This window comes from Stigmatopora argus, chromosome 12, assembly GCF_051989625.1.
Source record: "Stigmatopora argus isolate UIUO_Sarg chromosome 12, RoL_Sarg_1.0, whole genome shotgun sequence".
Classification (NCBI taxonomy): Eukaryota; Metazoa; Chordata; class Actinopteri; order Syngnathiformes; family Syngnathidae; genus Stigmatopora; species Stigmatopora argus.
In genome coordinates this window covers 12,749,997-12,775,014 of record NC_135398.1, presented here as the reverse complement: position 1 = coordinate 12,775,014, position 25,018 = coordinate 12,749,997, and the positions used below count along the sequence as shown (strand labels likewise).

At 39.0% G+C, this 25,018-nt stretch overlaps 2 protein-coding genes across 2 annotated transcripts in view; one reads left to right on the top strand and one right to left on the bottom strand.

Annotated features, from left to right (window-relative positions):
* pappa2 (pappalysin 2) overlaps window positions 1-5,659 on the bottom strand; it is a 44,617-nt gene extending 38,958 nt beyond the window's left edge. Inside the window, exon 1 of the mRNA XM_077615847.1 lies at window positions 4,877-5,659. Coding sequence (XP_077471973.1) covers window positions 4,877-5,597 — 721 coding nt within the window. The 5' untranslated portion in view covers window positions 5,598-5,659. The remainder of the gene's footprint in view (window positions 1-4,876) is intronic.
* Window positions 5,660-11,333: 5,674 nt separating this feature from the next.
* On the top strand, window positions 11,334-24,957 carry cop1 (COP1 E3 ubiquitin ligase). The gene is made up of 20 exons (XM_077616054.1): window positions 11,334-12,066; window positions 12,770-12,829; window positions 13,549-13,646; window positions 14,512-14,576; window positions 14,675-14,794; window positions 15,392-15,460; window positions 15,553-15,612; window positions 15,743-15,819; window positions 16,533-16,596; window positions 16,689-16,803; window positions 18,674-18,809; window positions 19,590-19,733; window positions 19,824-19,932; window positions 20,032-20,113; window positions 20,276-20,392; window positions 21,377-21,494; window positions 22,756-22,880; window positions 23,087-23,247; window positions 23,385-23,429; window positions 23,907-24,957. Exons 1-20 carry the CDS (start codon window positions 11,705-11,707, stop codon window positions 23,922-23,924), a joined length of 2,145 nt encoding a protein of 714 aa, XP_077472180.1. The 5' UTR covers window positions 11,334-11,704; the 3' UTR covers window positions 23,925-24,957.
* Window positions 24,958-25,018: the final 61 nt, after the last annotated feature.

Genomic DNA, 25,018 nt, shown 5'->3' with positions numbered 1-25,018 from the left:
TATCTATCTATTAGATTTGTTCTATGTCTAATTATCTCATCTTATTTTCTGAGCCGCTTTATCCTCGTTAGGGTTGCAGGGGGTGCTGGAGCCTATCCCAACTGAGTTTGGGGCGGAGGCGGGGACACCCTGAATTGGTGGCCAGCCAATCGCAGTATGTCTAATTCGTCTTTGTCTAATAGCAGATTCATTCTGGCACCAAATAAAGGCAATGAAGGAGAAAAAGTTGAGTAATGGTGTTGGATCTTTGATCAGGGTAAATTTGACCAGACATAACAGTTTGAGGTCTCCCTCCCTATCAGAAAATTGAAGGCAGTGCACCCAAATGCTATTATTCCCCCCAATTTCTGTGACGTACATGTTACAATCTCAAATTATTTGACACTGCCATTCATCATTATAAGAAAAGCAGATTTGTTTTCACTCATATAATTATGCAGTTTTGCACAAAACCTAAATCCAAATATGGCAAATTTAAAAACAATCATTGATTTAAATAATAATAATATCTAAGAAATTTCTCACTTAACATTCTTTGAATTATAAATTACAAAAAAACATGCCAGGTAATCCGCAACTGATTGGTTCAAACTGTTGTTACAGACTGGGAGGTCACAACATTGAGAAATGTGTCGTTTCCAGTATTTTGTAGTTCTCTAAATCACGTATTTCACAGTGGTCACTTTACAGTGAACAAGAGCTCTTATTTTGAAATAGTTATGCCCATATTAATAAACATGGAATCATCCTGAAACCACCTGTTGAGACCAAAACAGGTTGTTTCTTTTCCAAGAACATTGCTTTTTTTAACATTTGTTCACAGTATTTCAGCTAACCTCTCACCACATCATATGCCATGTTTTCCCTGCATATTTTCGTTGGATGTCTGTGGTCCAAGTGTCATTGGTTACCACATGAACGTTATTTTTGGTTTGAGGTCAAAATATTTGTTTTTTTGTATGATTTGAAAATATGTTGGAAAACACCAAACCAAGGTAACCCTGCCTAGATGCAAGCAGGCTGAATTCAGAAAATTTCAGAAAAAGCCTATTTTTTAATATCTCATTCATCTTCCATACCACGCATCCTCGTAAGAGTTGCCAGGGTTGCCGGAGCCTATCCCAGCTGACATTGGGCAAAAGGCACCCTAAACCGGTTGCCAGTGAGACGTAGGGCACACAGAAAAACAGAAAACCATTCGCACTCAATCATATTTGCACCAGCGGGAATCGATGCCACACCTCTCTAGCGCATCAGGTAAATGAATCCCTACACCATGAGGCGGTTTTAATTATCTGTAAACATATATCCAGTGGGGCAAATAAGTAATTAGTCAACCACCAATTGTGCAAGTTCTCCTACTTGAAAAGATTAGAGAGGCCTGTAATTGTCAACAGGGGTAAACCTCAACCATGAGAGACAGAATGTGGAAGAAAAAAAAAAGAAAATCACATTGTTTGATTTTTAAAGAATTTTGTTCCAAATTAGAGTGGAAAATAAGTATTTGGTCACCTACAAACAAGCAAGATTTCTGGCTGTCAAAGAGGTCTAACATCTTGTAACAAGGTCTCCACTCATTACCTATATTAATAGCATCTGTTTTAACTCATTATCGGTATAAAAGACACCTGTCCACAACCTCAGTCTCTCACACTCCAAACTCCACTATGGCCAAGACCAAAGAGCTGTCGAAGAACACCAGAGACAAAATTGTAGACCTGCACCAGGCTGGGAAGACTGAATCTGCAATAGGTAAAACGCTTGGTGTAAAGAAATCAACTGTGGGAGCAATTATTATGAAATGGTAGACATACAAGACCACTGATAATCTCCCTCGATCTGGGGCTCCATGCAAGATCTCACCCCGTGGCGTCAAAATGTTAACAAGAACGATGAGCAAAAATCCCAGAACCACACGGGCGTACCTAGTGAATGACATGTCGCCCTGCTGAAGCCAGTACACATCCAGGCCCGTCTATGGTTCGCTAGAGAGCATTTGGATGATCCAGAAGAGGACTGGGAGAATGTGTTATAGTCAGATGAAACCAAAATAGAACTTTTTGGTAGAAACACAGGTTCTCGTGTTTGGAGGAGAAAGAATACTGAATTGCATCCGAAGAACACCATACCCACTGTCAAGCATGGGGGTGGAAACATCTTGAATTGGGGCTGTTGTTCTGCAAAGAGACCAGGACGACTAATCTGTGTAAAGGAAAGAATGAATGGGGCCATGTATCGAGAGATTTTGAGTGAAAATCTCCTTCCATCAGCAAGGACATTGAAAATGAGACGTGGCTGGGTCTTTCAGCATGACAATGATTCCAAACACAGCCAGGACAACTAAGGAATGGCTTCGGAAGAAGCATTTCAAGGTCCTGGAGTGGCCTAGCCAGCCTCCAGATCTCAACCCCATAGAAAATCTGTGGAGGGAGTTGAAAGTCCGTGTTGCCCAATGACAGCCCCAAAACACCACTGCTCTAGAGGAGATCTGCATGGAGGAATGGGCCAAAATACCAGCATCAGTGCGTGAAAAGCTTGCGAAGAGTTACAGAAAACGTTTGGCCTCCGTTATTGCCAACAAAGGGTACACCACAAAGTATTGAGATGAACTTTTGGTATTGACCAAATACTTATTTTCCACCATGATTTGCAAATAAATTCTTTAAAAATCAAACAATTTGATTTTCTGGTTTTTTTTTCTCCACATTCTGTCTCGTGGTTGAGGTTTACCCATGTTGACAATTATAGGCCTCTCTAATCTTTTCAAGTAGGATAACTTGCACAATTGGTGGTTGACTAAATACTTATTTGCCCCTCTGAAGTACTAAGGAACACTTAAGTTTGCACTATTGCTGGGCCCAAATGAAGTCAAAACAGCTTGTAGTCAATGTTTTCATGTATAAAGTATGCGAAACTTGTGCCAGGGACGTGAACAATGAATAGTGATGTGATCTCATCAACATATTTTCCCACAAATATGCATAGGCGGAAGCAATTTTTGCTCTTGACTAAATTGATCAGGATGGCCCAGAATATTTTCAAAGAGGTACAAACAATTTATCAAAGGTGGGGTGGAAAAGTGTCCCCATTGAAAATTCAGCAATTGTTTGGAAATTGAAACTAAATAGGGGGCACATGCCGCTTATTTTTTTATTTATTCACTTATTTATTATCTATTTATTTATGTCTAAAATCTATTTTCCCGTGTCTCTATTCTCACCTTCTTGCTACTGCAACAATGAATTTCCCAAATACGGGATGAATAAAATAATGTAATCTTAAAAAAATTAAAAAATCTCATACATACATTTTCACAAATAAAGCAGCAGATGTGATTGGACTTCAGTGCACTGTTTGTACCTGAAATTGTCTTTGATAATTTCCGTTGAAACACAGGCAGCTAGAATCTTTTCAGACATACTGGCGCTGTTTTTCCTGTCGCAAGTGTTTTCAGATGAGACAAACTCATATTCACCGCAAAGACCACCCAAGAAAGCTATTATGTCCTGGGTGAGTTTGTTCGTGTGACCATTCTTCTTTGCTGATAACTAAATTCTCCACAGCATTCTCGGAACAACATAAGCTGGCCTCTACTCAACTCAAGATAACTGGGCGCAGTTGTGGGGGGGGCACTCTCAATTGGTTGCCAACCAATCGCATGGTAAGTAACTAAGTATTATGTATTCATTCATGATCCGTGCCACTTATCCTCACAAGGGGTGCGGAAGTATTGTTTATATTGATACAGTGCTTTCTAAAATGCGTCCCAATCAATCTGATTTGAAGGTGTCTGGTCTTTAAAGTTCCCACATATGTGAGTTGCGTCAAAAAGGGCATTCGGCGCAAAACCAACTCCAAATCTAACAGGTGATTCTACAAATATGAGGGGAAAATCCAAAAGTCCACCACCTAATCGTAAAAGATTATTTGTGTGAATAATGTTGACGCTGAGAGGATGGGGCGGAGAGCATAGGTAGATACTAGCTGCATCGGTATGTGAATAATGGCACTTCCCACATTTTAGTATTTAACCATAATAATCACGTTACTGTGTACCAACATACTGCAGAACACCCAGCGATCCTCGCAAGGATCAACGGTACAGCATGATGAGTGAGTTAATGACACATCTCAGTGATAGTGAGTGAGCGAGAAAAAAAGCAGATTGATGCCTTTGTAATTGGAGAAACATCGTCCATCCCACCACTGTACAAAAAAGACTTGCAACCCCCATTCCTCAGATCTTTCACACCAAACTTTCGCAACGAAATATATCTCATCTCAAATCTTTTTCCGTACCACATATCCTCATAAGGGTCACGCGGGGTGCTGGAGCCTATCCCAGCCAGCTATGGGCACCTGGCGAAGGATACCCTGAATTGGTGGCCAGCCAATCTCAGCATTATTGACCTAATTAATAAAATTACAATAAATTCAGGGTGGCCTGGCGGCTTAGTGGTTAGCAAGTCGGCCTCACAGTGGGGGCCCTGGGTTCAAATCCAGGTCGGTCCACCTGTGTGAAGTTTGCATGTTCTCCCGGAGCCTGCGTGGGTTTTCTCCGGGTGCTCCAGTTTCCTGCCACTTTCCAAAGACATGCATGGTAGGCTGATTGAACACTCTAAATTGCCCCTAGGTATGAGTGTTAGAGTGAATGGTTGTTTGTTTCCTTGTGCCCTGCAGTTGGCTGGCCACCAATAAAGGGTGTCCCCCGCCTCTGACCCAAAGTCAGCTGGGTTAAGCTCCAGCACCCCTGTGACCCTAGTGAGGATAAAGCGGTTCAGAAAATGAGATGAGATGAGATCCAATTCAATATTTGCACAAAATAAGTGAACAAGTTTAACACACTTGTATTATGTGGTGTGTTAGTGTGACCCACCTGCAATGACTGCGGGGTTGCTCTGTCCACCTTCTGGATTCACCCATAGCTCCAGGCTGAATTTGTCTCTGGGCAGCTCCACCTCTACAGATGGTTTAAGTCTGAGCTGCTCCTGCCTCCCGCTGAAGTACAAAGTCGTCATCCAAGAAGGGGGCACCTTTTGCACGGGTTTCCCCCATGGAGATGCACTGTTGGCCAACTGGGTTGTGGAAGGATCCAAACCTACGGGAATGTCCCCGTTCCCATCCTCTGGACTACCACTGGGAGGACTGTTTTCTTCATCTTGTGGAATTTGAAGCCCACTAGAATTCGATTTTCCAGAAGCGCTTGTGTTTCCCTTGTCGTCGATGCTGCGTTCAAACCTGGAGCCGCGTGGAGGTCGACTCTCCCCGGCATTGTTTAGTGATAAACTCCGAGGTGGTTTGTCTTCCTTCTCAAAGTGACTTTTGGGAAAATGTCTCGGCAGTGTATCAGAAATTCGCTCCTTACTTAGTTCTGAAACGAGCCGGGTTGTCTTCTCTTCCTGGGGGTCAGACTTGCATCCGTCAATGCAACCAACAGAATGGAACTCTCGCCGGATCGTCCTTGGGCTGGCCACTGAACGGCGGTGTTGAGCCGGGGAGAGGGTTAGGGGCTGCCGCAGGGATCTCCGGGAGCGGGAAACAGTGCAAGGTTCACTGGCAAGGCGGGAGAGCTCACTGTCTGCACGCATTGCCAACATTCGTTTGTAGGGGCGCAGTGGACTTGAGTTTAAGCGCCATGCATAGGTAGTCAGGATGAGGACGATACCGAACAGATTGATTGACACCATGTTTTGGGAACTTCAAAAAGTATATTTCTGTCTTAATGTGTCAGTTTTTCTTTATTGATTTTTGATTTATTTAGTACTCTAAAATGAAGACACATAAATCTAATAATGCTCAAATGAATCAATTTAACACAAGAAAGGTTAGAGTTTGTCTTAACTTTTTAGGAAATTGAACTAATATCAATACTCAAAAACATCAGGATTCCAATAATTTATGTATTTAGATAACTTTCTCAAATGTACAAATTAATAATGTGGGTAATATTTTCACAAATAAGTTAGTCACAGTCCATCATTTTGCCACCTTTCCATTCAAAGTTACTTTTAAGGCGAAATATCTCTACTAATCTTTCATTTGTGTCAATGCTATGGCAAAAATAATAATGATAATGAACAAATGATCCAACTTATTGAAGTGTGTGTTGTTTTGAATTTTCTAAATATCCAGATTTACAATGCAGTATATAAACAAATAATCCACCTACAAAATTTCAGGTTTTACCTGACCATTGCGATGAACTGTGCCTGATGTCCAAATGTGACTGCAAGATAAAACAGTAATACAACTGTTATTCCAAAAGCAAAATGATGCAAGGTGTCAGAGCGGACCTCAAAGATCCTCAATGAGAGGGTGCACAAGTCTTAGTCCGATAAAGTCTCAACCTGCTCCATGTGTTTGCTTCTCTTGGTTGTGGTGTTTAACTGTACACTTCACAGAGGGTTGCTTCCCTCCACCAGTCGAAGCAATTTCTCTCTCTCGCTCTCTCTTTCTCTCTCTCCCCCTATCCCCAGTCTCTTTTCACAGATGAGCCCCGTTTGCCCTTACATCACTGTTGGGGAAAGTTATGTGGTTGAGGAGGCTGTCCTACCTTTGCCTCATAATTTTGTTTTATAAGGGAAATCCTCCTCTCTCCTTTCCATCCCAACCCCATGTGGTGCCTGAGGGTAAGGGAACTGGCATTTAAGTGTAATATTATCCATGTCACACATATCCAATGCAATTGCATATTACCCTCCATATTTTATGAAAGTATTTTAAAGTACATATGCTTTAGGTATAGCTTAATCACATGTTACGGAACGCCCATTAATCATTTCCATGTGGCATATTTATTTCTTAATTGTTACACATTGTTCATTTACTACTTGTTTGGGGCATAATAGTTACTTACACTTTACTCTTGTAAAATGTTCTGTATATACACAAACATTTATCCATTCATTCATTTTCTGAACCGCTTATCCTCACAAGGTTCGCAGGAGGTGCTGGAGCATATCCCTGACAATTATGGGCACGGGGCAGGGGACACCCAGAATCGGTGGCCAATCTCTGTGATTCCCTATGACTGACCGGCAACCAGTTTTGGGTGGAGTCTTCCTTTCGCCCAAAGCCGGCTGGGATAGGCTACAGCACTCTGTGACAATAACCAGGACAAGCTGTATTGAAAATGAATTAATGTATGTACATATGTATATTTATAGTATAGCCTCTTAAAAGGCGGTTTTTATAAGGACATTTTTTTATATAGGTACATTTTATATATGTATATAGATGTTCAACATGCTAAGCAAGTTAAGCACAAATCAATTATCGCAAATTGGATCATTAATGAGACTGGAGATTTGTTCTTAATGTGTGTGGTAGAGCTGGGGGTCTTCATGCTGAAACAATGTTTGTTTGTTTTGGTTTTGAAATCTTTATTTGCCCTCCATCCACACTGTCTCTTTTCCTCTCTATCGCTCAATCACAGACGCACACTAGGACTTTGAGGTATCTGTTACCTTTCTTTCCTTCTTTATCTCCCCAACTGCTTCTTTCCCTCACTTTTTTTCCTCTCCTCACCTTTCACCCCCCTCTATTTTTACAATCTACAGCTTTCGTTCATTCTATGGTTGTCCTCACTGGTGAAAAACATCTGTTCAGCATATGAAGAAAGTTTTTTTATGAAACACGTGCTAAAATACTCCAATGCATAGAAGAAAAAAAATCAGGTGTGCATCAGGTGAGGAGCAATTTCCCTTATTATTCCTTCTCATGTGTGTAAACACATGCTATGCATAATTAGATCATAATGTAGCTAAATGTCATAACATCACGGTGCAGATTAGTGCTCCTCTGAAAATAATTTCATTAAAAAATCTAACATGAAAGGCAATAATTTCACCAAAAATTAGGTAAAATAGTGTAACACAGGGAAAAAAAATAACTGTAATACAATAGAATACGTACATCATGTATAATTGATCGGCCGGACAGTAGTGCTTTGTATGCATACAGACACAGTGGTACGATGTGGGTATCATCATAATCAATCAATGATAGTATCAAGATGGAGTGGAATATCTTTATTGTCATAGTTCATTCATTCATTCCTCGAAAGGGTTGGTGGAGCCTAACCCATCTGACTTCAGGCGAAAGTCAGACTACACCCTAGACTGGTCGCCAGTCAGCCGTAGGGCAAATAGAGAAACAAATGACCATCCGCGCTCACATACGCCACCCGTGGGAATCGAGCCCATGCATGCCTACACCGAAGTCAGTTGAGTGAACCTCTCCACCACGAGGCGGCTCGATTGTCATTGTAGTACAAGAAAGTGCAAAAAAATGCCCTTCCAGGTAATGAGGTCATTGATTTTTGCTATAATTTGGACAACGTCGGCGGGGACAACGTCAGCAGGCCGGATTAAAAAGACTAACGGGCCGTGTATGGCCCGCGGGCCGTAGTTTGAAAAACATGTGCACACACCCCAATACGAGCGAATCCGGGGGCGGGGCGAACGAGCGAATCCGGCGACGAATAACATGTACACAAGCCAATAATACGCAACTTATTGATAATTTTGATATTAGATATTTAGATATTAATGCTCTTACATTGTCAATGCAATTACAAACTCACTCTCTCTCTCATGATTATAATTTTGAGAGTGAGAGATTACCTGGTTGCTCGCTTTCAACAGTAAACTCTCTGTCTCTCTCTCTCATGATTATAATTTTGAGAGCGAGTGAATCCGGCGACGAAGCTTCCGTTCGACGAAATGTCCGTTCGACGAAATGTCCGTTCGACGAAATGTCCGTTCGACGAACTGTCCGTCGACCAAACGTCCATTCGACCAAACGTCCGGTCACGTCCAGGTAAAGCCTGGCCGAGACCGTTATAACATCACACACTACACTGGGGGGATGCAGGGCAGGCTGCCTGCCAACTTGCCATTAAATATCATATACAAAATATATAATATCAGCCTCCTTCATACGAGAATACTATAATTGTACACAGGAGTCTGGTTGTGTCGTACATTACAGCCCAGTACAGTTTCGCCATTACCATGTATGATAACATGGTTTTATATTAATTTAAAACTTTCCACCAAATATTGATTTGCCTCTCCAGCTACTTTGAAAAGGAGATATTGCAGAAAACTCACCATTACAGACAACTGTTGCTGTTTAACGACATCTGAGAAGTTGCCCCTATTCACCCCCTGACCCAACCATTTTTGTCAGGCTCAATTTGCGAATAGTACCTTGGCTAGAGTTGGAAATTGAGGGTGGGGGATCAGTGGGGGAAAGGGGGGAATAGGGGGGTAAGGGTGCTGAAAGCTATGGCAGAGGCCCCCAAAAAGGATGAAAAACAGAGTGGGAGGTAGGAATTCCACAATCCCAGTTTGCTTGTCTGGGGGACCTGTAGTCATTCTTTTTCTATGGTAGAAGTTCCCTTTGAAATTCAGCCCCAACAATGTTGCATGGGTAAAAGAAAGAAAGAATTGGTGGGATTTAAGGGGAGAAACATAAACATGAGGGGGAAAAGAGGATGATGGGGAAGATACAGAGGAAGAGTGATAAAAAGGTGCACAGTATGTGTAAGAGGGTCTGAATGGTTGTGCTTAACCAGGGCCTCATCTCCCACTGTAAAGGGACCTCCAAAGAGTATCCTTCATCTGAACTTGTCTGTTTTGACCCCAGTGCCCACACTCGCCTTCTTCTCACTCCTTCTAGTATGAGTGAACACATTTTAGCCTTACCATTTGATCAATGATGTAGATTTTATCTCATGCACAATACATATATTTCCCTCAGATATACACATGCAGTTTCCTCTTCATCAAAAGGAGATGGGGTGTTTGAAGAGAAAATCCACTCGGAACAAATGAGGCAGGTTAGAAAGAAAAAAAAGGAGGGAAGTAAAGAAGGAAGGCTTTTCACCAACCAATTTCATGCAACACATTGACACTGTATACAGAACTGTGTATGTTTCTTAACTTAGCTAATTTCTTTATGATGAAAAATGTATTGTGATAATGTGATTGATAGAATTTGAATACATTATTTTTATAAATTGAGAAAGTATATAATTGATGGCAATAAATAAGGTGGCAAAAAACAAAAATGGAAGAATCTTGAAACTTAAGCACACTGACTTTCCACGCTTTTTAGTCACAAAATAAACACGTTGGTTGAGTGACACTCTAATCAAGTTCATCACAGGAAATTCGCTGTTTGGTGTAGTAGCCAGTAATGTTCCTAATTTCTGAAAAACCTAATGTGCCCCACGATGGTAAAAGTAAATTTCTTCCACAAACAAAAACATGAGAATATCTATGTTCAATCTGATCTGATGGACCCCATACTGTAGCTACATGTAGGTTAAAAAAGGGGTAGCAGTATGGATAAACTGTGACTATGAATACATTATTGTCGCTTAAGTTTTATTTGCTAAGCTGCCTGCAGGTGGATGCTTGTTTGACAGGGTTTTTCTTGGCTCGTTCCCAGTACCTGCAGCACTTTGTGGCTTGACCTACTACTGCCTCGTTTGTTATAGTGAGGAATTTTAATTTGAAAAAGAAAATACACAAGGAAATGTTCCCGTACAAAAGTTGTTATACGGCGTGCACAATTTGAAATGATAAAAAAATGTATAAAATATTGGAAAAATGTATAATTTGACATGTATGATATATGCACATATGGTTGTATACATACGTTACCACACACGTGTGCAGACACACATATGTAAAAGGAAAAAAATATTTAAAAAAAAAACAAATCAAGATAAAAATTAAAACAGGATGAGCAGAAAATGAATGGTTGAACACTCTAAATTGCTCATGATGAGTGTATGAGCATCTCATCTCATTTTTCTGAACCGCTTTATCCTCATTAGGGTCGCAGGGGGTGCTGGAGCCAATCCCAGTTTTCTCCGGGCCAGAGGCAGGGGACACCCTGAATCAGTGGTCAGCCAATCACAGGGCACAAGGAGACAGACAACCAAGCACACTCACACCCATACCTAGGGGCAATTTAGAGTGTCCAATCAGCCTACCATGCATGTCTTTGAAATGTGGGAGGAAACCGGAGTACCCAGAGGAAACCCACGCAGGCCCAGGGGGAACATGCAAACTCCACACAGATGGACATGACATGGATTTGAACCCAGGATCCCAGAGCTGTGAGGCCGACGTGCTAGCCACTCGCTCTACTGGGCCGCCCCTCCAGCAGTTTGAAAAAGAGTGACTGTCATTAAAACTACTATAAATTTGCGGGCGCAATTAACCGAAAATAAGCGTCGTAGCCTATTAGATGGTCAGTACTAAATCAAACATAAAATTGACAAAAGACGCGATTCTACCCCTAACCACTGGAGGGCAGTGTGCAGAACGCCAAGGCGGACACTGCGTAGCTGGCCAATCAAACAAACTTATGCTAGCCCTCTCTCTGTAGCTAAATGTGCCTAGCCGGCTAATTGTCTGCATAGTGAGAAGGTAGTTGTTTTCCCTGTTTTAATGGTCACGTATTTAATCTGATATTGTAACTGTTCGTCGGGCTCTAGCGTCGAGAAAGGTTGGGCAAACGCCAACAAGTAATTGGAAATCCACTCTATGATGTGCCACCCTTGCCAGGATGTTAGCATATAAACCAAGTAGCGATCTGGGCAGTCGGCTTAAGTAGCCAAGAAGTAGCGTCCGGATAATTGGAATAACACCACCGCGGATTGGGGGGGTCTTCGAGTGGGATTTGCATGATGTCAAACAAGAGGTCCCCGCAAATCGCTGGCAGTGCAAGTTCTGTGCCCAGCACAAGTAGCAGTACTAGTAACAACAGTGGTACAGGAGCCACCGTGAACACTAGTGGTGCAAGCAACGGCGTCACGAGCAATGGCAACAACTCTGTAAATGTTGTGCCCTCCCGGACACTGGCAGCGGCGGGTGATGGTGGCATGTCTGTGCCAAATCTGACCCCCGTGTCGTCGTCCCGAGGCGGGTTCGCGTCTCTGAGTAGACCTTCTGCGTCCTCCGGGAGCAGGAAGAGGTCTCTCCATCAAGCGCCGCTTTACAACGGCCTGTTGAACTCCTATGAAGATAAAAGCAACGATTTTGTTTGGTGAGTGTTTTATAATTGGAATAGTAGTGGTGAATGAGTGTGTTCCAATGAGATATGTGCAGCCACAGAATTAACGAAGCTGTTGACTGAAATGTACCCTGAGGATGATGTATACAGAGTGCACCATGTAAAAAAAAAATGCAATGTATAATATACCTGTAAACTATGGACATCTGGAGACCAATCCGTCTTGTTATATTTAAATTTTAAATATGAGTATTTTGGTGTCAGCAAGCTGTGCATCAAAGTCTATTTAAATTTATTTTTTTTACTTCTACTTGTATCATTTTGTTAATAAATTATCTTTAAAGAGGAGCTATTTTTTTCCGAAATGTGTGCCCATAGAGCAGTGGTCCCCAACCACCGGTCCGCGAGCGACCTAGTGCCGGTCCGTCAGAGTATAAAAATATTAATGCCCTCTTACTTGAAATGAGAAAAGTTGTTATCATAATAATAATGAATAATTGCTATTATGCTTGGGACTTTTTTCTTGTCGTGAGTGTCGTTCGTGCACCCTCACACAATTTTGTCTTAAATTTTCGCCCTCCCCATTAGCCAGTCCGCTAGAAAATAGAAAGAGCTTTACCAATCCGCGGTGAGAAAAAGGTTGGGGGCCGCTGCCAAAGACTGTAAAGAAGGGACCATATTCATGTTCATAGTTACAGCTTACAGAATATAACTGGTTGGTGTTTTCTTCTTCTAGCCCTATTTGCTTCGAAATGATAGAAGAAGCACACATGACAAAGTGTGGACACAGTTTTTGGTAAGTGTATTTGAAAGATTATCTAAGATTACTAGGGGCTTGTGATTGATGTTGATTTGCCTGCATCCATGTGTCTATATTGTAATATTGGGCAGAAAATGTTTCATTTATTAAGATGAGAATGGGGATGATTTGCTGTGAACAAGGGATAGATGGAAAAGGATGCATAAAATACTTATTTGCAAGGGTTTGGGCTTGGGCACCTGAGCATATAACTACATGTCCAAATATGGATACATTAAAATTAATTGAAGAGGTGCTAGCCAGTATTTTGACTATCATAGAGGTTCCTCGACTGCGCAGTGGCACGGCTAGTGTTGTCAAAAGTACTGATACTGAAATATTGTAATAACATGATATTTGGTTGCAAATATTACGATACACATATTCTTCATTTGTTTTAGTCATTTATTTAATTTTTGTTGAGCTACCAGAGATCCCCAGAAATTTGTTGTGATAGGGTAAATTTTCTTTAATTAAAATAACACAATTTGTTGTTTTTTTAATTCGTGCAATATCGATATTGGTATCGAGTATTTTCTAAGTTGTAGATTATTTCTCAAAAGAATCAATTGGCTCAAGAATTGTCCTAAGTTTATTAATCCATTACCAGTGTCAAATTAATGAGTTTCTCATTTATTATGTCTATATTTTCTCAAACTGGACTTGATTATTTGTGAGATTTAAAGCTTTAATTGCAACTACTTTATCGTTTGCAGCTTCAAATGCATCCGGCAGAGTCTGGAAGATAGCAACAGGTGCCCCAAATGCAACTACATTGTTGATAACGTCGATCAACTTTACCCAAACTTTCTCGGTAGGTTGTGGCTACAATGGAATTTACATTTTATTAAATGCTTGATGCTTACTGCATATTGGAGCTTTTTAGTTCAGATAAATGTTCTGGCAGAAGGTAAATTCTTCTTTTGTTTAAAATGTTGTTCACTATGTATTATTAAAATGAAAAGTAATCAGTTCAAAGGTAGAACTATTACCACCAATGAAAATGCAGATTATAAAGCAGAAGACAAATGAGAATAAATCTGCTCCATTCTGTCCCTTTTAACAGGAAATATCTACATTTATGTTCATCATAATTATCACAAAAGATATACTACTACTGTAAACGAACTCAAATCATAACATGTTATGAATTTTTCACAATATAGATCAGGCCTCCGTCTCTTTTTTAAGTTGTTAGTGTATGTCCCACTAATTAATTTTTCAACCATTCAAACATGATACTTTTTTTTGTAGAAACAAATGTCATTACATGCATATTTACACACAATTACATGTTAGACAAGAAAGCACCACTTAATAACTTTTTGATAGCAATTTTTAAAAATTAAAAAAGGGCTACCCACACAGCTAATGTAGCATTGTTGCCTTATTACTGTATAATGTTTTGATGATATGTCATTTTATGTCATGTTTGTAAATGGGACTCTATCGTGAATTTTTCACTGAAGCTTGAATTTAAGAAAATCACAAATAGCAATGAAATCATACTATTGGCCAGAAATATTGCAATAAGATTTTTCCCCCCACCTCTAGTGGAAGTACATTGTGCTTTAGTTTTCTATTTATGGAAAAACATGAGACTGCACTGGCCGAGGCTGCTTCCCTGTTTTCTGTTTTTCACTTACTCAGAGAACTTGCTTTTCTTTCACTATCACCAGTTAATGAACTGATCCTTAAACAGAAGCAAAGATCAGAGGAGAAGAGGCTAAAATTAGATCATCCTGTAAGTAAATTGCTTTCACAACTGTCCTATTTTAATGACATTTAGGCTGTAAAAAAAGGAAAAGCTTCTTACATTTCATTGATTCATTTGATCCCTAGAATGGATCCAGGTGGCATATTTTCCAGGATGTATTGAGTCCGGACCAAGAGAACTTGGACCTGGCCAATGTTAATCTAATGTTGGAGCTACTGGTTCAGAAAAAGAAACAGCTGGAGGCGGTAAGCCCGGGTGATAAACATAAAAGAAAGTCGATATTTTTTTTACGGCCAGGACTTTTTACGTTTCCGATTGGCTTTATTCTGTGCATATGAAGATGATAAATAAAGTCCATCCACGCCTGTTAAAATGGTTTTCTTTATTGATAGAAAATAAAGCCAAGAGAAATAGTTCCCAAAACATTCCATCATTAATATAACCTACAATTTATGTTAGGATATTTGTAGCACCAGTTTCACTATAGATAGTAAAGTCTCTTATTCTTGTTGCTGTTTGGTTAAAGATTACTACACAAATACAAATCAGATCCTTGTTATTGGCAATGATATTTGGTAAAGAAAAGTACCGTATTTTCCACACTACAAAGAGCGCCTTCAATAGATGGGCTATTTAAAGTATGTAATGGTCCTGGCCACAATTTTTAACATCCCATAATACTTTGATATGCCAAGGGGCTTAGTCAGGCTCAACTGCCTAACAAAAACTCATGGTTGGTTCTGCTTGTCTTTTTAATTTTTTTCTTTTATATTATTATTTATATGAAATTTTATTCATTAAAAAGAGTACAAATTAATCCGCCATTTGTTTAATTCAACTAGGAATCCCAAGCAGCTCAAAGGCAGATTCTTATGGAGTTTCTTAACGAAGCCAGGAGAAACAAGAGAGAGGTACAATTGCTATAAATAGCTTTTTAACTATAACCTGTTAAAAAGAATGACTTTGAAGACACCACCTTATTTCCATGTGGCTGTTTTGACAGCAACTGGAACAACTACAGAAGGAGCTAAACTTTCTTGAAGAGGATATTAAACGTGTTGAGGTAAGATGTTTTATCAAACTAAACAATAATGATAGTAATAAAAAGAGGAACAGTGCCGATTGTTCTTTACCTGGGAATGATCACATCTAGTCAGGAAAAATCCTCTTATTTTATTTATGTTTCCTTCCAGGAAATGAGTGGGCTGTACTCTCCAGTGGAGTCAGAATGCACAGTACCCAATGTTGAGGCACCCTCACCATTACCCAGGTACAACTAGACCCCATCAAATTGTCTTCTCTCTGCTTTTTTAAGTACAGTACATTACACTGGGAAACAATTTTTTGGGGGGAAAAACTTGGAAAAATTCTGTTGAGTCAGATTTTTATGACAAATAAATCTAACATTGGCATGCTGAATCCAAATATGCAGCCATTTTTCCCAAGGCAATCTTTTTTTTCTTCTCTGCAGCTTACGTACTAAAATCTATGCACACAATTATAATGTTTAGTGTTAAATAAACATGGTAGTCATGATCGATTTTTGCACACATTTCACTCCTAATGTTTCTTTTAATTTTCTAAAAAATATTTGTATTGATTTGTTTGCATACGCATAACAGTATTCTTTCTTAGGAAAACAAGAATCATCTAGTCAGCAAGCTAGATGTGATGGAGAAATAATTGAATTATATTTGGGTTCTGCACCCAATATTGGGTTAAAAACAACTCTCAGACCAAATGTAGAAAAAAATTTTAAGCCCAGTGTAAGATACAAAATAGATAAATGCTATTTATTGCTCAAAGTAAAGAAGGTCAAACTTTTCCAGTAAGCGTTTCAGATTTCAAAACATTAGCTTGGGAAATTTGGGAAATTGAAATAATATGATTTTTCTAGCTACTTTTTTCATGAACATCCAGTTTTAAAAATACACTGTCTAATGAATGTTAATAACACAAGATTGTCTCTCCTTTTGCTGATAGCTGTAGTAGTATAATTGAGCCCCCAAACTATACCCAGCCGCCAGAATTTGGTGGAACAACCCAGGTAAGCAAGACGAGTGATTTGATTTGAAGTCTCGTATTTCATGTCAAAAATTTTCATATCTTTTGAGCTAATGAGATTTTTCTTAATTGTAGGGGAAAAGACAGACCTGGTATAACAGCACACTTGCATCAAGGAGAAAAAGGTTAACTGCTCATTTTGAAGATCTTGAGCAGTGTTACTTCTCCAACAAAATGTCACGTATCTCAGGTAGATATTATCTTGTCCTTCATTAATTCATGAATTGTTTCTTTAAATACATCATTAAACAAAGTAGTTGTGCAAACACTGCAAATTGGATTAGTACAGCAGTAAAATCCTTCACCGGATTGCTACCCTAACCTCCAGTAAATATGGAAAAAGGGGCGGCAACACAATGCAACCAAGTGTCTGCCACGCAGGGTTAATATACAACTCCATCTATAATTGAACAAGTATTATACGTATTACAATCCACCCTGAGCAACATTTCATTTGTTGATAAGTGCTATACAGACACTCCCCTACTTACGAACGAGTTAGGTTCCGAGCGATTGTTCATAAGTTGAATTTGTTCGTAAGTTGCTCAGTGCTATATTTTGTATTATAATTTATGTTTAAGGCCTATATAAGTATATTGAAGATTTATATACGTGCATTTGTATGTTTAAGGCTTGTATAAGTAACACACACTGGTTTGTACTGAAAAAAACATTTAATAAAATGGAGAAAATACATACAGTACTGTATACATACATTAGAGAGAGAGATTTACTAGAAACTGGCCGAAAGAAGCTATCTAATGACGATTGCAGTTTTCTTTTTTTCATCATAAATGATGCGGTAGCACTGTATGGCATCATTCAATTGATTTGCAAACTTTGTGCAACGTTCAATATTTGGGTCCTGCTGCTCGATCTTTATGTTTATAAATGGTACTGACGGTCGAACAATTCAAGTTGTATTCACGTGCAACGCTCACCACTTTCTGACGCGCATCAAGCTTCGTTATTATTGCCACTCATTTCAACTGAAATGGCTTGCCTCTTCCTTGCACCTCCCACAATAGAAGCCTTTCGCTTTTCACCAACAATATTCAATAATGGATGCACGAGATATTTAATGATACAAATGAAAAAGGTTCTTTGCGCACTGGAGATACGTTCACGCACTTCCGCATTGCAACGAACTGGGCAGAGGAAGGTAGATGCTGGGTGAGCTGAGCGCTCACAGCACCAGGCGTCGGTATTAGCGGCGGAAAGAAGCACTACTCGGAAAAAGGCGCGCAATACAAAATCAAACTTACGAACATTTTTCGACAAAAACGCAATTTGCAGACATGTTAGTATGTACCGTTGTTCGTAACTCGAATGTTCGTAAGTAGGGGAGCGTCTGTACAAGAGGTATACGGGTATGCTACTTTGACAAAGTATGCGGGTGGAAATACTTCGAAGAAAGCCTGGAATTTGTACTGTTTTTATTGATGATTTGTGAGGCTTACTTTGGTCATGGAAGTTGGAGTGGGTATTTAGTCACTACTGTATAATTACTTGGATTTTGTCGGCATTACATATTTTAAACTTGTATCTAAATCTCATCCAGTCTTGAGATATTTGAAGTGTTTCGACATGGATTTTACCCGCTAACTATTTGTCTTATTTTCACTCCCTGCAATTACGTTTGGGACTTCGTCTCCCACAACCAACTGCGCCTGCGCCGAAAATATGTCAACAAAAATCCTCTTAAGGGAGTTTGTGTCGAGGATTCTCTATTGCTCATCTGAGCATACTTCGGATTTACTAACTCAACGTTTGACTGAAACCGAGAAAAAAAATTGACGCTCTTTAAAATTCCAAGGTATAGCCAGAAGTTGGACTAAAGATCCAGTTATTTAATATGTGCGATGCCCATATTGCCATGTGAACACCCAAAATTGCATGAGCATACTGTTTAGGGTTTATTATATTCAGTTATCTACATACTGGTGTTTGGTAAGAAAAATAAATTTAATGGTGTACCTGCTATAAATCTTACCGTCCATATTGCATCATACTCTGAATTCCTCTTGCTCATGTTTTGTTTTTCTTTTTTTTTTTCTCAGATGAAGGGAGGAACTTGAACCAGCTGGATGACTTTATGGAGTGTCTTTCTAAGTTCACACGCTACAATTCTGTGCGACCCCTGGCCACCCTTTCCTATGCCAGTGACCTCTATAACGGCTCCAGTATAGTCTCTAGGTATAATGAAAAAAAATTGCAGGAATTGCACACGCGTTTATGTAGTAGTTAATGAAATAATGTGAAATTTACTTGAGGTTTTTTTAAACCATAAAAAATATTAGTGTCTCCAATGTATCTTTACAATGCCCATGCAGTGGGCGACAAGACTTAAATGGGCAAAAAAATAGGTATCTTTCTATTGATCTCCCAAAATGTGTCTGTGGTCAATGTGAGAGTTACTTCCTAAACATTTTTATTATTTTCTCCAAGCTTTCTATTTTGGAGGCAGTTCGACAAAAAAAGTGTGGTGCCAACCATATCTGGCATGATGGCGCCCTCTATTGACATGAAACTACGAGTGTCCACTTGTCTTGCACACCCTCACAAAGAAAATAAATGGAAGCGCCACAACAACAGTTGGGCAACATGACAATTCGTTGTGGTTAAGCAGCCCCAGGCAAATCTAAAAACAAAAATAAATTCTAAACAGCTTCTGCTTTTCATTTTGGTTTTAGCCGCATTTTTTATTTATGGCATAGTTGTCTGCTAGTAGGAAGCCATATAGTAGGGGATATTTGTGTGTGTGTTTATGTGCTACAAACATGAAAGAATATTTCAATAAATATTCTTGCGTATATAAAAGTGGGAACAACTGTTTTGAACAAAGTAAAGTAGGTAATGTATTATTTGTCTCTACAAGTGGATTATTGAGGATTTTATTTGCTTTATTTGTTTTTCACGGTTTTATAGAGTTCATTACCATAACAAGTCAACATTTTTTTCTTTCTTTCTTTTTAGCATTGAATTTGACCGTGATTGTGACTACTTTGCCATTGCTGGTGTGACAAAGAAGATCAAGGTGTTTGAATATGGCACTGTGATCCAAGATGCAGTGGACATTCACTATCCTGTCAATGAAATGACATGTAATTCAAAAATCAGGTGAAAATCCCTTACAAAAGTTAGGTAATTCATGGAATCTGGATCATTCTAATGTCATTATTAAATGAACTGTTATTTCCATCCTTGTAGCTGTATCAGCTGGAGTAGCTATCACAAGAACCTCCTAGCCAGCAGTGACTATGAGGGTACAGTCATATTATGGGATGGATTTACCGGTCAAAGGTCAAAAGTGTACCAGGTACTTGCATTCATTCACTTGATATTGCTGATCACATCACCTTATATTTTTCATTCCGTCACATAATATTTTGAACCCTTACGTTTTCTTTATTTGCAGGAGCATGAGAAAAGATGCTGGAGTGTGGACTTTAATCTGATGGACCCAAAGTTGTTAGCGTCTGGCTCTGATGATGCTAAAGGTTGTTTAAGAATATCATTTGTGACTCGGCAACAAATAAAATCAATCTTGATAATTTCCAGCACCAAAATCACACTGCTTTTGTCATGACGCTGAAAAATAATGGCACTAATCCTGACCTTTACACATAATTGAATGTTGTTTCATGTACTTTTATTTTCAGTGAAGTTGTGGTCAACCAATCTGGACAATTCTGTGGCCAGCATCGAAGCTAAAGCTAATGTCTGCTGTGTTAAATTCAGTCCAACCTCCCGCTATCATCTCGCCTTTGGTTGTGCAGGTACTCTTGTCATCAGAGTCGGTATTAAGTTTTTTTTGTGCTACTGGCTATTATAATCCACTTTAATGTACTCTTTTTAAGCAGAAACTATTTTTCAAAATTACTATTTACTATTGTTAATTTTATATTTCCAAGCTAATTCATACACTACCCTTTTGACAAATTTGGAGGTAAAACAAAATTTAAAAAATGGTTCCCAATTTGTTTGCACACTGTCCTTGGCATGTACCACATGCACATAACTGCACACTAATTGCCCAGTCTAATTTGGTCTACAACCTCAAACAATGGAAATCCAAACTATGTCTTTGTTACTTGTGCTCAATTTTTATTCATATTATATGAAATATGATGTATTTGTATTTTATTTGGATTGGATTGGATAACTTTATTCATCCCGTATTCGGGAAATTTCATTGTCACAGTAGCAAGAGGGTGAAAATGTAGATACAGGAAAGGCATAGTTACACATAGTTACAAGTTAGACAATACAGTCGCAAAGGCCGCAGAACAACAAAGCAAAAAGCACAAAGTACAAAGCAAACCAAACTATATGGGATCATTAAGAATCATTAAGACAGAAAAGCAGCAAAAAAAACAAAACGAGCAAGAGCGGACGGAGCTGCCACTACTAGCTGCCACTTGAGCGGCGCCATCATGACTATTCGAACAAAAACTCTCTTAAACAGGGATAGTAGTATGAAATTCTGAAGTGTTTAAAATTACTTGCTTCTCTTGGTATTTGTAATAAAAGCATGTCACTGACATTCAGACCAGTTTTACTTTAAATTGCTTAACCCAATCTCAAATGGGCAAGAAAGTAAAGGGCACACACAGTACACACCAACACTTGATAATACATAAGCATCATTGCTCCTCTGACTTGCCCGCTGCTTACCTTAGACATGTAGTTTCCTTCTGTAATGTAAGATATTAACCAATTATCTAAATATCTACTCATTTTCTTTTTTCTTCTTCTTGCAGATCACTGTGTACATTACTATGACCTCCGTAACACTAAGCAGCCTATTATGGTGTTCAAGGGCCATCGGAAAGCTGTTTCCTATGCCAAGTTTGTTAATGGAGAGGAAATTGTTTCTGCGTAAGTGTACTCTTGTTTATATGTCACTGAGGATCCTTTTTTCTATACTTTTTCCTATGTAGATCTAATTCTGGTAAGAATGTCCAGTTGAGTGATATTACAAAATAATATGCCAGAAATCATTGTAATGGTTTAGTAAATAGTTTTCTTTTACTTCTAACACATATTTCGTACAAAATTTAAATACTTTTGTCATTTTTATAGTGTTTACTTGAGGACATTGAAACACATTACATTTAAAATGTGACTACTTATAAAAAAGTTCAAGTTACAAAACCACTTCTGGAACAAATTAATTAGAGGTACCACTGTATTCTGAAATGTTTTCCATTAACATTAAGAAGATTTGATTAGTTGTACTTTATTGAAAATTTGATACATTTCCCAGATAAGTTGAGTTTGAGACCCTTTTCTCTACATAGTTTTGAGGAAATAGTCTTTTGTGTAATTAATTCTGTTCCTTGTCGGACTAACCCGCATTAATTTATTCTTAACCTCTTTTAACAATCTCTGTCTAAACCAGTGGTTCTTAACCTGGGTTCGATCGAACTGGAGCCTCTGTCGCGGAGGTCAAGACACATCGACTCATGTCTATTCACAATAACATGCCCCGCTTGACCATCACCGTGACCGGACGTTTCGTCGAAAGACGTTTGGTCCACAGACGTTTCGTCGAAAGACATTTGGTCTCCGGACGTTTCGTCGAAAGACGTTTGGTCCCCGGACGTTTGGTCCCCGGACGTTTGGTCGACCGGACGTTTGGTCGACCGGACGTTTGCTAGAACGGACGTTTGGTCGCATGCAATTGATAGATTTTAACATTGGGTGAATAGGGATTTAATGACTATTATTTAACATTGAGTGAATAGGGTTAGGGTTAAACAAATGAAAGTCTTGTGACTCAAACCTCGGGACTCCCGAACCCGTTCTACCAAACGTCCGGTCGACCAAACGTCCGGGGACCAAATGTCCGCGGACCAAACGTCTTTCGACGAAACGTCCGAGTACCGACCTTCACTGGCTGCTGATGATCACGTGACATTTCTTGGCCAATCAGTGCTCCGAGGAATTTATATATCTTGAAATTAAACAAAATCATATTTTATTTTACACTAAAGTAGGGTTCGGTGAATGCGCATTGGAAACTGGTGGGGTTGGGCAGCTCCAACAAGTTTAAGAACCACTGGTCTAAATAGCGAAATGCAATTGTTACACCAAAATATCCTGACAAAAATTGTCTATGTTGTAAATCATATCTCAGGTCAACAGACAGTCAGCTGAAGCTGTGGAATGTCAACAAACCCCATTGCCTGCGCTCCTTCAAGGGTCACATCAATGAGAAGAATTTTGTCGGCCTGGCTTCTAATGGAGACTATATTGCCTGTGGTAAATCTTTGGGTTCTGTTTTGAATATCCACTCATTCATTCATCTTCCGGAGGTGCTGGAGCCCAGGAATCGGTTGCCAGCCAATTGCAGAATTGTTCTGAATGAATACTGATCGTGCATAATGACATTTTTTTGCTAATTTTTATTTTCTATTTTAAACATCCAGGAATGTACATTACTAAATTACAAAAATCTGTGTGTGCAGGCAGTGAGAACAATTCCTTATACCTGTACTACAAAGGACTTTCCAAAACACTTTTAACATTCAAGTTTGACACTGTAAAGAGTGTGCTTGACAAAGATAAGAAGGAAGATGACACCAATGAGTTTGTCAGTGCTGTCTGTTGGAGGGCTCTACCAGATGGAGTGAGTTTTTATTTTTGCTATCCTATTGCATTTATCTTGTATAGAAATGTGCTGATGGGATAGCATTTTTACCTCACCAATAGTCCGTTTGGAGCTATTCTATTGATCTGTTTTGCAAATGTGATTTCATTTTTCAGGAGTCTAATGTGTTGATTGCTGCAAACAGTCAAGGAACAATCAAGGTTTGCATACATTTTCTATTACTTCGTAGATAGTAGGTAGTTTTGTGGAATGCGATTGTACTGACATGAGATGCAGACATTAGCAGACCCAATCGCAAACACTGATTCCATTTTCTTAAATTATGGTTTAGAATGTGATGGTACATTTATTATGAAGAATCACATAACCATAATCTGTCAAAAGGAATGTACCGAGTCCACTTTTTACTGCTCAAAAAATGGAAAAAATGCCTTGATTTCAAAAGATTTAAATGTGTGATGTGCCTTGATTTCACAATGTTCAGATCTGTGCTGGTCATGCTCAAGAGGTTGCTGTAGCCTATCAAATACACAGTCTCAGCTCCGCTAAATTAAAGAGGGGTCCCATCATCCCACTCTGTCAATCCAGCAGTCATGAATCTTACTGCTTAAAAGTTAATGTCAAGGTAGTATTGACATGAACTTTTATTATTTTGTTTTTGTATTGTCTTTGCGTAGGTACTTGAACTTGTCTGAAGACCCACTTGATCCACATCTGATGGGGACAACCATCACACCTAATGCGTAATCGTTATGGATCAATCTGAAAGGGAGAAGCCCAGATGCCTACTGAACTCTGAAATCTGAACAATCGAAGAGAGCTGATGTAAATTTAAATGATTATATGAATGAGCTAAGGCGTTTTGACAGCAGGGGACTATACCTGGGCATCTGTTTTAGTTATGAAAAGCTGCCATTTGTAGGGGAAAAGATCAAACTAAAGACAAGTGGTTGGGTCCAAATTGAACAAAATACTTTGGATTTATATTTCAGTTACACCTACTGCAGTAATGCATCTCCATGGTTTTCACTCAGATCTGTACTTTTTAGTATTTTTTTTAATCTCTTACTCCTGATGGCACACATGCATCCAAAATCTATCTTGTAGTCTAACATTACCACATTAAAGACTAAAGCACTGAATTAATTGACTTCAAGTTTTTCTTAATCTTTACATCCTGTATCAGTTTTTAACCCAACAATAAATGTTCATCTGCCTTGTTAGATGTTGTTGTTTTTACAGAATGGAAGAAACCAATTGGAATAAATTAGACTTAATTGAATTCTACTAAATATATTGTGAATTGCGAGACTGGAATGTGAGCTTGACACATAATGAAGATGGTGGTTGGTTATTGAAAGATTTAGAAATCCTTTCATTGATTTATTTGATGCAACCAAAGGCATGAATCAAACATGTCATATTAAAAGTGTCAGTGGAAATACTAGTTGAAATAACTGGTGGCCAGTTGCAAGTCAGGGAAAATGTCATATAGGTTTTCTATTGTTCTATCTTAGTTAAATCATTTGCTGTCATTGATGCTGTAGTCAACCAATCCATGTTGACTGTGAAGGATGGCACTTCAGTTGAAATGAATTGGACATCTATGACAGGTACTGATTGACCAATCACGGGTATTAGAGAAACCCCTCTCTAAGACCTATTTTATCATGAGTGGAAGCAGAGGTGTTTTCTATTTGTCTAACTGAATAAATTATTTCAAAGCTATTTTGTTCTCCCGGATCATTAGAAAAAAACACATCTTCGGTATTTCTTAGTATTCTCTTGA

What these genes read in the sequence shown, in the direction of transcription:
- cop1 (XM_077616054.1), top strand. Translation starts at nt 11,705, where the DNA reads ATGATGTCAAACAAGAGGTCCCCGCAAATCGCTGGCAGTGCAAGTTCT. An exon ending in AATTTGGTGGAACAACCCAG is followed by an intron (nt 16,597 to 16,688) that starts GTAAGCAAGACG and finishes TCTTAATTGTAG; the next exon opens with GGGAAAAGACAGACCTGGTA. An exon ending in GGCTCCAGTATAGTCTCTAG is followed by an intron (nt 18,810 to 19,589) that starts GTATAATGAAAA and finishes CTTTCTTTTTAG; the next exon opens with CATTGAATTTGACCGTGATT.